General features: G+C 38.3%; 1 protein-coding gene across 1 annotated transcript; it reads left to right on the forward strand.

Moving 5' to 3' along the window:
• The first annotated feature begins 247 nt into the window (after nucleotides 1–247).
• LOC124289081 lies at nucleotides 248–13,403 on the forward strand. Its single transcript, XM_046725680.1, has 9 exons — nucleotides 248–357; nucleotides 7,176–7,253; nucleotides 7,453–7,515; nucleotides 7,920–7,979; nucleotides 8,692–8,751; nucleotides 10,066–10,131; nucleotides 10,222–10,520; nucleotides 12,328–12,432; nucleotides 12,736–13,403. Exons 1-9 carry the CDS (start codon nucleotides 312–314, stop codon nucleotides 13,276–13,278), a joined length of 1,320 nt encoding a protein of 439 aa, XP_046581636.1. The 5' UTR covers nucleotides 248–311; the 3' UTR covers nucleotides 13,279–13,403.
• Nucleotides 13,404–13,681: the final 278 nt, after the last annotated feature.

The raw sequence follows: 13,681 nt of genomic DNA on the forward strand, positions 1-13,681 counted from the left end.
TCTACATGGATTGGTTTGTGTCAAAGAGTTTCCTAAAATTCAAATTTGTCCCATGTCAAGTTTCTTTTTTTGAAGAGTATATATTACCATGTCTATTTCAAATAGATTTCAAGAATGAAACAACTCGAACATAACATTACACTAGTTTGGTTTCTCTTACTGTAAGTACGGTAAACGTAAATCATACGTATGACCGATAAGATCACTATACAACATACACTTCATATTTCACAATTCAAACCAATATATGATAATGTTTGCACAGCTTTCATAGTGTTCGTAGCTTTGTTTTCCTCATCAGCTCTGGTAAGATGTGTCGTTGGATAATTAAAAGATGCACCACAAGGACTATTTTATGTGAGTATTTCAGCCACTATGCTTTATTTATCTTGGTGGATACACGTGCACAGATATAAATATTTTCATTTATGCCAGGGACTTTACGAAACGATAGACATCATATACATCTACAGTCTATGCTGGCCAGAACCATACCATTTTAAAGACTCATAGGTCCATTGTAGTTTAACTAAACTTCATCCAGGAGATTATGTACAGTATTGTGCATGGATTCCTATGACATTTCAAATTCCGGATGGTTTTTAGTTTTAACGTGAAACTGGTTATGGGTTATATCGTTACAACAGTAAACAAAGAAAATTTTAAGAAGCATTTGAAATAACCTAACTGTGTACTAAGTACTATATCCTCCAGTGGCCGGATTTCATGAGAGACTAGGCTGCTTGAAGATACATTCTGTGGACAGGAACCTGTCTGGAACTTTCCACGTAGTGACATCAATTTTACGATTAATGACCAACTAATGACTTTAGCAGATCTCCGCGTCTTTCCGTTTATATATATATATATATATATATCTTCTATAGGATCGAGGAGACTACGACTGATAAATTCAAATTCATCAGAAGACTGAAAAGTAGTGCCTGAAAGTCACTGATCATGTACATGTTTAAAGTTGTGCTGTACATACTATACGGTTTTATCAATAATGAATAGGCTGTCGCCGATGTATGTTATATTGTTATTTAAAACTTTATGGGTATCTGGACCTATTGTATTCTGTTTCTTCACCTTGCCAACTCTGAACCCAAGTGCGATCCATGTACCTCGCCTATTCTTATACTAGCAATAAATAGCTTTACAGTGGGTAATGCAGGTGTCTGGGGGCTAACGCTTAGTCTGTGAAATACATAATTTACTACATGTAATTTGTTAGAAAGAAACAACTTCGTTTAAATTCGAAAATCCTACCTGAACCTGAAGAAAACCTAGAGTTCATTAACTGCTTCACCTTTACAGTAACGGTAAATGACATTAGTCTGTGAGACAGTGGGGAGAATCCCGCTGAGGTGAGGCTGGCCTGTTGTAGAATAGAACAAGGACATTGTGGTTTACATAATAGAATGGCTATCTTTCTTTGGAAACAGTAAGGAGCAATAAAACATTTTTGTGCTATTGTACATTGGAAACACGTGCCTGGAGATATACAGTAACCCTACCGAAGCGGGACTGTCAGTATCATATCATGAACATATATTTGAAAACAAATTAATTTATAGCATAGTACATATTTCTAAAATTCAACCTCATTGCCATTATTTGTAATAAATATATTTGAATGTTACAGAAACTCGTATATGTAATCGATACTGTATATGGGTTTCGTATTGGAAATGTATTGAAAATGCTGACAAATTAATTTATAACATAGTACATATTTCTAGAATTCAACCTCATAGCCATTATTTGTAATACATATATTTGAAGGCTACAGAAACTCGTATATGTATTCGATACTGTGTATGGGTTTCGTATCGGAAATGTATTGAAAATGCTGACAAATTAATTTATAGCATAGTACATATTTCTAAAATTCAACCTCATTGTCATTATTTGTAATACAAGTAACAAGCTTAGTAAATTTAACAAACCGATGCTACCCATATCTAGAAGTTAAAATATGTATCAAATGGTAGTTTTGTGGTGTTACAATTTACCGTTGTATGTGTTTATGGGAGAGAGTCACGGCGACTGTTGTCGATGTCTGAGATGTGTCGATTTCCTTAGACCAAACGATAATGACGGCAAACAGCCCTTGGCATGCTTGTTTGTTATGCAGACCGTAAAGTTGCCAGTGGCACAGTCCCTGTACCATAGAATAATTATTTTCCTTTCTAGACAGCCGTTACTGTAACAGAAACGCCCTGAATGAAGCACGTGTAGATTGTCCTCAGGACCAGGATCTCTGCCTCACTGGAACTCCTTTTCAGTTTAAATGAAAGTCTTTCTTTCAATATATAGCGATAGTAGAGTCATTGTATTTTCCCTTCAGTTCAACCCTTACTACAATGCTCTACCCCCAAACAAAGCAAACCGAGATTATCCACAGATTCAAGCTGCAAGTCACCACCTCAACGGGGCTCCTATTCAATTTAAATGTTGCTTGTCACTATCAAAATTTCCGTCGATTGTGTGAGTGAGGAGTGAGTGAGTGAGTGATGTTGCATGCAGCCGCATCACCAATTTGGAAGCTATTCGCGGCTAGAAAAACAAATAGTTTCCACTAGGAAAGAAAAAGCAATAAAAGTGATGACGAAGATCACTAAAACCTCAATCAGTTAAAACCTGACATTCAGAATTTAAAGTTTACATCTTATCATATAATTTACTTTCCTTCAAATATCATAAAAAATCAAATGATAAGAAATGGTATTGAAGAGTTTGAACAGTATAAAATCGTTGGCGAATGAATGAAAAATTCACACATTTCAACAAAAGATGTTTGACAGCCAAAGGACTGACGCGGAATACATTGAGGGGGATCCTCTCCCTTCAATAAAAAAAATGAGTATAATTTAAGAAAGGCATGGGTAGCTGGTCAATAAGATTATAACTGAGTAATGGCAACATGGCCACTGCCACTGCCTAAAGGTTCGCATTAATGAAATAGGACAGAGTTCCATGTTTCACAAATATTTCTGGGCCACTAGATGCTTTACCATTAACGGATTTAGCATAGAAATTATATACATTATATTGACGCAGTCAGTTAATCTTTTACTTTGAATAAGTTTTTTTCCAGGCTAAAAGCTACTGCATTACAGGTCTGTGTTAGAAGTTTAAACCTCATCAAACTCCGGCAATTCCACTTTTTGTATCAGTCATCTAAGGGGGAGTAACTGGCGACAGTGCTCTGCCTTTTGCTTTGAGTGAGTGAGTTTAGTTGTACGCCGCTTTTAGCAATATTCCAGCAATATCATGACGGGGGACACCAGAAATGGGCTTCACACATTGTAGCCATGTGGGGAATCGAACCCGGGTCTTCGGCGTGATGAGCTAACGCTTAAATTACTAGGCTACCCCTTTCTTTGTGGGCGCATGGTCACTGATATGGCTAATAGTGCTTAATAGGGTACTTCTGTATTCATAACCTCAACGCAACGCAAATCTGTTATGAAGTTGCACAATATCTTTCAGTGCCCTAGGCACTCGATCCGATTGAATTTGTTGTCATTTTAGTTAGTGGTGATCCGATTAATTGAAATAATCGAAGATTGGTCGCAGTGACTAAACGACCAAGCAATCGATCATGTTTTCTCATAATCGAACACAAACAATTCTGGAACACTTGTTTTCATCAACAATATTTTTCACAAGGTTGGTTTTGTCTGTTACATTTCATAAGCATTATAGGCTCGTTCCATCGGTGGTGGTTTGATCGGTGGTAATGAACCAATCATCAATTATGAGATTTTAACCAATTCCCAACTCTAATTTTAGTCTACTTTGGTCGACTTGGATGGCTTAATCTTTGATTCGGTTTGAGTCGATGATGATGTTTCTCTTTATTTAACAGTAGGAAAATGTTTTAGGCTGTTCTGATGTCACCCATGTCTGGTCTGTTTCGCCGTGAATTGATGCTTTTAATTTTTTAGCGACAGAAGCATAAGATGGGCGATCGATGTTTACGGGTGTGAGTAATCGAGTATGCTTTCGGGCATAAGCATAGGTGACTCTTTTCTCACAATTATTTTTTAGAACAGTGGCCACGCTAAGCATTCCACGCTAAGCATTCCTTTGACGAAGCAATGCAAACACTTGATTGCGGTGGTGCATGTCTGGCCATCATGATCATATTCCCCACATCTGTAGCAAGTGTGCTTCTTCCTGCAAGAATTTTGCCCATGGCCAAACTTCTGACCATTAAATCAACGTGATTGCCGTGAAATAAAAAAGGTCCACGCGCATTGCAGAACATCCAACTTTGATAGAACTAGGTAGTACAGGGGAGTCAAAAGTTAATAGATATGTGTTTTGTTGGAACACACCTTCATCTTTTCGAAAGGTATAACGTTTTGCCTCGATGACACCTTGTGAACAGAATAGGTAGTTGGAATATCAACCAGTTATGTTGGAGTCATAAGATTAAATGCTTGAGACTTCCTGGCACATTTAACCAAAAGCCTTTGTCACATCTTGTAAATCACCGGCTTTATCTCGACTTTTATCTCTTTTTCCCAAAGTAACAGCGAATATGAGGTATCTCAAAAACAAAAATGTCTTGTTATCTTTTTGTTTTCGTAAGTAAAATACTCTTCACAAGGCACACATATGATTTCTTTCTGATTTTGTGTGCATTTTGTTGTTGTTAGTGGGAATGCACCACGTGTACTGCGTGAAGCTCGAGCGTGTCAATGAGTGTATTCGTATTTCCACTGAACAGGGATAGCATCAGTATGCTTTGATATACGATGTTCCCGAAGGAGAGAAAATATTTTTAGGTTTAGACTTTGTATACCACTGCGTTGTTATGAAAACAGCTTGCTTGGTCTTGGCGAGTTATCAACATGTGAAGAACGGGAAAAGCATGAATTCCGTACCTTGTCTCGGGGCATAACAATATAAACGAGTTGAAATGTCTTTGTAGGTTTGCTCAGTTAGGGGAAGACTTGCAAGAAACAATGGCTTCTTAGGGACTTACACGTGAGCTAACTGCCTTTCCACGCACAAATGAAGAACTTCTTGCTCAGAGATGATTAAACTAGGCTTTAGGGTCTCAAGTTCCTCCAGATACCTGGTTCAATCTTCGGCTGGAGGTGGATCTGGGAATTCCTAGGGTCAAGCACGCCTGTGACATGTAGACTAGAAGGCCAAGGCGGTTTGGGGAATCGTGGTGGGATGGAGATATGATAGGAAGTGTGACGTTTAACTGTCGGGACTTGCTTGACAAATCAGAGAACGGTCTCTGCCTGTAGACATGAGCCGTAGAGTAAAACCAAGCTAGACTTAAGGTAGTCTGCAACTGGGTCCGGCTAAGTCAGCTGAATTAAACCTGAAGCAACCAACTCACTGCATGTAGGTTCGGGCGCAGGACTAGGAACAAGACTAGTTCTAGGGTTTCGTTGTAGGGCTGTGTTAGCCGATGAACTCCTGGAGAACCTTTTGCAGATCGGCCTGGTTACAGAGATGCCTGTGCGAACATACTAAATACATTGACGATATTCCATTTCACCGTATGAGCTGAGGTGGAGGTGTGAGGTGTGAGGTGGTTGCATTCGAGATTACTGAACATTGTTAGCCTGTGTGGGTGGTGGTGTTGGCTTGCGGGGGGTGGGGGTAGGGGGTTGTATGGGGTTTGGGTGGTGGTGGTGGAGGGTTGTGGGTGGGAGTGGGGTGAGGCGCTGCTTGTAGTCGTTTCACTGACTCCAGTTTCATAATGCTAGACCACTGAGACAATGCTATCCAAGCAGACCCTCCTTCCACTTAAACCCGGAGACGATCCTTCTTTGCTGAAACATCTTACACCTATACCCTATAGAATGTAATGGGTGTTTGACTTTATCGTTCTAATTGGAAATGAATACATAACATACATAAATAATATCCTTCCTAGTGTCCGTTCATATTTTTTGGGCAAGGGTGAGCCATAAATTATGAAAGGTCCCTCACTGAGTGTATATGTTTAGCTGGTAAAATGAAGGAAAGATACCTGCTCCCTGTATCCTTTCTGGCATGTACGTATATGAACAGAATCGTTCGTTTGGACAGAAATGCCCTCACATTCAAATTAAAATTCTTTATTATGCCAGTCACTAGAGATCTTTTATATTACACTATAATATATATTGAAAAAATGTTAAAGTGTAAAATTGGTGCTTTGGACTTTTTGTAAATCCCAAACGAAACAGAGGTTACGCACGTTGTGACATTTATAACAAATGCCATGTACTCAACATCTGAAAGTCTCAACATGTTCTGAACATAAACATATTTATGAAAACTGTGGAATATAGTTATTAGCGTCAATTCTATATTGCTAATAGTGTCATTTTCTTTCGAGCGTCACATACATAGAAACACACACTTTTCAGGCTATCATCATATCAAGTTTTCACTCATGCAGAGACTTGAAGGATTTTAATCACAATGAATGAAATCATGAAATGCCGTTCGTTGAGTTATAGTCTATAATTGATCAATCATCAATTCGTACTTAATAAATCAATAATCAAATTGCCCAACCCAAACAATTACACAAAACAGGCCTAGGAGTAATGTAAATGACACGATATTCGTGTACATGTACCTGTGATCATACGTGTAACTGCATATGAAATAATCACAGAAAGTTAATTCACACTGTTCTTCAAATGAAAATCTGTTTTTTTGCATATTATTTCTGTGGTTTCGTATTTAATTGTTAGATCACATAGTACTTGTGACTAAGATTTTCAACAACAACATTTATTATAGCATTCATTACTTTCAGCGTATGCCTTGTTGCTTCTAAAAAGATACATAATCTTCATGAATAGTATCATAATTAGAACCTATATGTTTTCTGTTTTGCTTCATTAACTGATCTTTTATATTTAGCAGCAACTTTGCCAATCCAATCATTTATGCTCCACTAAACAGCATCCTAAAAATCATCGCATATAGGTAATGAATCATCCTTCCATTCTTAGGTATATAATACATGGAGATCGTTTAAAAAGCTCTTTATTTGACATGTCGAAAACAGATTTAAACTCAACTTTCTTGTAGACACATTATGACAGTGATGTGTCATGCAAGCATTTACTGAAAATATTTGTTGTAATCCGAGTAAGGAATTCCTGTGTATGTGATAATGTGGAATGAAACTGTTCCAGGTGTTGCTATGATGACGTTGCTGGTTGCTGCCACTGCATTCAGGAAAAACATTAAAGATTATGCATTCTCACATATCTGTAAGTATTTTGTAATATTCAGCGAGTCCCCGAAACATACGAAATATTTATGTGACGTATCAGATGATTCAATAACATATTACATATAAAACGTTACACATAAACATCGGTTACTGCAATTTACTGGCTTATTCAAGACAGGCGGGCATGGATTTGTGGCTTTTATCTAAAAATGACGCAGTAGTGTTTTATATTTCAGATGACTACACACCTGCAAAAGAATGTCCACATCATACGGATGTACGAGGGGAAACAAAATCTGGTAACATATGCAAATGATTAACACCACACATGGGAGAAACAAGCTGTGTCATGCTAAAAGATAACAACAACAGCTTACAAATACAATCTATAAACACTGAAAAAAATCGATACAATATACTATATATAATTTAGTTTGTATGGAATGTTTGAAGATCTGGGTTAGAATTGGTCTTCAGCAACCAGTGCTTGTCGTAAGAGGCGACTAACGGGATCGAGTGGTCTGTCTCGCTGACTTGGTTGACACGTGTCCCAATTGCGTAGATCGATGTTCATGTTGTTAATCACACTGAATTGTCTGGTCCAGACTGCCGCCATATAGCTTGAATATAGCTGAGTGCGGCGTTAAACAAACAGACCTGCAAAGAATATTATCAAACTATCACATAATGCCTTTTCTTCTAGTTTCCCAGGGGAATGCCAACCTCAGTGCGCTGCTCAAAAGTCTTCCAAACAGCGTAAAAGGTACGGATAAGCTTTCTCCAGTTCCGGTCCTAATATTCCATGTAATTTACCTAAAAAGTGGATGAGCACAATACAACCATATTTCTATTTCTGAGAGAGTGTGTTGGGTTTAATTGCTTTTGAACCGTTTTCCAAGAAGGCGTGTCAGCTTATAAATGTGGGAGAAATGTTCTGCTTTCATCGTTCTGTTGAACCAAGGAGGATTATATTGGTAAGGAGATGACAGATCAAGCATGATAATCAGGGAGGATAACTTTCTGCCACACATGACATGCAACATTGCATTGGCGCTGTGACTCGGTTACCAATTGCCCTAATTTATATACAATCATATATAGAGTGACTTTATAGCGCTCTGTTTTGACAATGTATTATCTATTAATGCGCTTTATTCACTTTTGGGCTAATTCAAACATAATATAATGCCTAAACACGTTTGTGAATCCCTGTGACATAAGATTTACATAACTCAAACTAGGGTATTCCGTGTGACTGGTAAGACTTTCGACTGTCTCTGTGTCCCTCTCATAGCATGATCAATGAATAATCCAGAGATCGTCACCTCGTATCATTTACCATGTACACGTTGTGTTGGGTATGAGAATGAAGTGTTAAATGTACAGAAATGCAATAGGTAGATACATTTCATTCATGAAAATGGAAATAAATTGGTTTTAATAGAGTTGACACATAATCATTTTTTATTTTCCAGTTCCATTAAAGAAAATCAGCTTTGATGTCATGCTGAGAGACTACAAAAAGAAATTAAATGGTGATCTACCTTTAGTTGATGACGATCTGTAGTCTGTTTTATATCTTGAATAGTGACATAATTGTATGTTAGATGTAAGTTTTAAATCTATATCTGTGGTATTCTAGCTGTTCAAGTGTTCTTTGTCGACAGATTGTATTTCTCACTTTAAATATTATCAGTGTATGACTTGTCCCAGCCACGGTATGGCTGAAATGTTGCTAACGTAACTATGAATTCACTTCTTTTCAATAACAGCTAAGCAAGACTCCAAGCAAACACATCAATATCCCCCCCTAAAAATAATTTGAAACCAAATTACCATCATTTGATATATTTATTACGAAAATAAGGGAAATATATACATCAATACGTTGCACTTGTCCATGTCACTTGTTATACCATTTCATTCCTCACTATCAGTTGACTGATTTCCGAAAACTCCACAATTGTTCATAACCCAACATTTCCAAGTTAAATATAGTGCAGAGGTTTTGTTATTTTATCAATAGCCATGAGTTTTCCTTGACTCATATGACGCTCATAAAGATTAAATAATATTCAATATGAAAAAAGTGCACAACGTTGCGCCAAATCACCCAAAACACACATAGCTGGCAGATCTGGAGGTGCACACGAGAATAAATATTAAGAGACTCCGTTTCGCAATATAAACGTACGGTTCAAATACTTATAAATGATCAGGAGCAGTGGGATAGCGATTAAAGCGTTCGTTGGTCACACCGAACACCCAGTTTCGATTCTCCACTAGGGCACAGTGTGTGAAACTCATGACTTGTGTCCCCCGCCGTCAATCTGTTGGAATATTGCTCAAAGCAGTATAAAACTATACTCACGCTGACAGACATGTTATTCAGTATGACAGTGGCCCAAACTACATTCATAAATACATATTTTGCATTGAGTTTTACAGAAGAACATTAGAAGTTTTATTTTCCTAACATTATATAAAAATAGGTAACCAGTATTTATAGCATATATATTTGTTGAAGACATTATATTAACAAAGCTGTGTTGTGTCAGAGGATGTTCCAAATATTTATCTGGAAATGTATTTCTTATATCTAAGTAGGTTTTACAATAAAGTAAAACATCTGTTTCATCTTCAATTAAATTAAAATGATTTTTTTTGCAAAAAGGATACAGTCTTAAATCTTAAGGGGCATTGTTATATCTACTAGTCTCAGAACTAAGTTAAAATTACCACATCTAGATAAATTTCAACATTTACTCACTCACTATAAATAATTAGCTCGTATGAGATATGCGTTTTCTACATACTGCAAAATGATAATTATCTCATTACCACCACAGGTTTAAAAACAGCAGGACTGTGGAAGGCGAATAAGGTTAAACCATGTGAAAACGAAAAGGAACCAGGTGAGACCGTTTCCCTTAAAGCGCTTCCAGTATTGATACCAGCAGTAGGTTGTTGTAGATTTGGCTAACAAGACTTAACATCTATTTCAGGTAAAGCTTGTACGGAATCTAGTTGTCCTCAGCCCAAATCCACAACACCAAATGAAAGCCTTAAGAGTGTCCTATCCACCATGTCAGGACTGAACAACGAGGATCTCAGTCTCTTGATGGGACTCTTCCCTGAACCCCATTCCGGCAGGAGGATAATGTTCGTCACTGCTGCTTCCAGCGACCACTTCAATGAGTCTCAGGCTCACATCAAGAATCTCCATCAGAAGGTCTTCCCAGTGACTAATAACTACACATTTGTGTACTATGATCTAGGGTTGTTGTCATGGCAACGAAAACAGGTGATTTCAATACCGGTCGTAAACTATGAACCCAACTTCAATAATCGCAAATTTAGGAATACATCCTATGTAAAACCTTCTATTTCACACAACAAATTTGTGGGGGCGGTTGGGTAGCCTAGTGGTTAAAGCGTTGGCTCGTCACGCCGAAGACCCGGGTTCGAATCCCCACATGGGTACAATGTGTGAAGCCCATTTCAGGTGTCCCCCGCCGTGATGTTGCTGGAATATTGCTAAAAGCGGCGTAAAACCAAAACTCAGCCAAATTTGTGAATGCTTGAGACTAACCGTGTAGCAAGATAGAAGAAAGGTCGCATACTCGAATATATGAACGTATCGGTGTTACTTGTGCCACCATACCACACAACGTATTGATATGTAATTATAATTCTCTTCACGACTAAATCATGAAAGTGGGCTAATTAGTTTTAAGCTACAGTCGGCAACATGCCATCAGAATAGGGGTTTTCGCAACTCGACGGAATATCAGTTTTGATTTTGAGCCTGAAGTATTTATTGAGTGGGTGAGTTTAGTTTTACGCCGCACTCAGCAATATTCCAACTATATAGCGGCGGTCTTCAACTTATCTGGACCAGACAATCCAGTGATCAACAGCATGAACATCAATCTACGCAATTGGGATACCATGACACGTGTCAACCATGTCAGCGAGCCTGACCACTCGATCCCGTTAGTAGCCTCGTATGGTAAGCATGGGTTACTAAAGATCAATTCTAACCCGGATCTTCACGGGTCCCTGAATTATTTAGATTGTTTACGTGTGACAAGCATGTGTAAACTAGTTTTCAGCTGTGTTAGATAATGCTAAAGCCAAAGCAGTCGTAGAACTTTTGAAGATAGGTCACCCAAGAATTTGGATGAGGGTTGCAGGCTGTTAATGGATCTGTGTCGTCATAAAGAGAGAGAGTGTGGAAGATCATTTCAACTCTTCTCCATCTGCCATGAGCACCAGAAAAGAACCATCGATATCCTACAGATCCTGGTTGTGAGCAATAGTCATGAGGAATAGACATGAGTCATGTAATAGACATGACACGGACTTCTGATATGGATCAGAGAAAACAAACCATCATGAATATGTTTAATATATATGAACGATGGTACTGTATTCAGTGGAGGCTAAGTTGGTCACTACATCTGGTGCCATAACATATATGATACATGTACAGAAGAGCAAATGAAGAGATTTACGTTCCAGGCTAGTGACAAGTGAGCCAAGAATGTAATCCTTGGAGCAAACAAGAATCGATAAAGTAGAAACACTTTGCGCTCCTGTCTCCCAAAGCCAATGAGGTGAAAGTAACCGAAATCAGAAATATAATTACGACAATCCTCTTGGAACGCATACTAAAAATGCACAGCGATAGTTCACCATTTGGCAAATTATGCTTTTTAAAATATAGGGCGTGTCTGTTGAAGAGAAACTTTGAACGTCAACGAAGTGTTTCCCTGTACAGTTATGTGAATACAAACGTCATCCACCTTTCACACCGAACTTACCAGTCAATACTGCCGCCTGTTTCATTTAAGGAGGACTTAAGGTTGTTGCCACTGACAGGCCAGGATTTGACCTTCCGCTAATGAGAAATAACGGATACGGAGAAGAGATGGAAGAAGTGTATTGAACTGCATGAAACTGTGTTGAAATATGAGTAAAGTTCATGACAATATGTATGTTCTGTTTATGAGACGTGCAATACTTTGTGATGAATACTCCCATGAAGTAAGATATTATTGATTCGGCACTTTCACAAAATATGACATTGTTTTGTGTTGTTCCTGCAGCTGAAGAAACATTGTCGTTGTGAGGTAAGAAGTTTTCCTTTGAAGCATATGCCGTGGAGAGTGCAGAATCTCATGTGCTACACATGGAAGCCAATCATTGTGCAGGTATGTTCCCAGTGTGTATCGTTAGTACTGGCTGCGACCTCGTACGTGAAACAGGCTGTACATGATCACAACAATATTGTGATTGATTGATACAAAATGAAACGTGCACATGACTCGAATAGTAAACTCAGTGGAATTAAAATGATATTTTATCATATCTTTTTAGATGCCGCTTTCTATCATTTATAAACAAACTAAACAAACATTGACCTGAATTTGTCTAAATCAGAAAAAAAAATTCGAAAACCTTGCAAGATTTATACATGTCTCAGGAAACGTTAACATCAATATTTTGCTTTTAAGGCGAACCTACCTAAGGCAGACTTATTGGTATGGATGGACGCCTCCGTGAGATTCTCAAACAACAAAGTCATCAATCCCCTGCTACATGACGTGGAAAAACGTGGGATTGTCATCTACCCAGGTCGTTACTCGGTGGCACAGCACACACTGAAGGTTACAATGAAGTACATGAAAGAGGACATCTGCAGCCTTGCTCCACTCGATGAACTTCAAGCAACATTCATTGTGTTTAAGAACGAACTGTTGATACGAGAGGCTGTTGTCAAACCCTGGGTGGCTTGTGCTTTAAGTCCCACGTGTATGTGCATCCGAAACCCACATTTTGACTTGTCCTGCAATGTTCGCATGCACAATTACAATAAATGTCATCGATTTGACCAGTCGGCTGTCTCTATAATTCTTAACAAACTATTTCGGGGTCACACAGATACATTTACATCGACATATGCTATGGCGCCCCAAATCTATTTGAGACGCGGTCATCGAGAGAATTACTTTCACGAACTTGAACGAAATGTCAGTAAATATAAAACAACGCAATGATCTCAGACAAGTGGTCATATCGTCTTAGTGTTTCATGTACTGTAGAAGCAATTGTCACAAATTCATGCATGTTTCTTAGAGAGTACATTTAATGTATCTATTAAATAAATACACTTTGTCAGTAATACTGAGATCTGTTGTGTGATGAAAAGAACACAAATAAGGTGAGGTGAAATTGGGTTTTACGTCGTACTTGAGAATATTTCGCTCATATGACGACGTGCATGCGTGTGTATGTGTATGTGCGGCTGCTTGTACTAGCCCAGACTTAAGCTGGTTTTATAGTGCTAGCCCACTGAGATACCATGCCGCAGTGAAGCATGAATACCCCACTCAGACACATTATACTGACTCCGAGCCGACCAGTCCTTGTTGTACTCATTAATGCCGAGCGTCAGGCGGG

Source organism: Haliotis rubra, unplaced genomic scaffold, assembly GCF_003918875.1.
Source record: "Haliotis rubra isolate DU_JTF1 unplaced genomic scaffold, ASM391887v1 Scf431, whole genome shotgun sequence".
Taxonomy (NCBI): Eukaryota; Metazoa; Mollusca; class Gastropoda; order Lepetellida; family Haliotidae; genus Haliotis; species Haliotis rubra.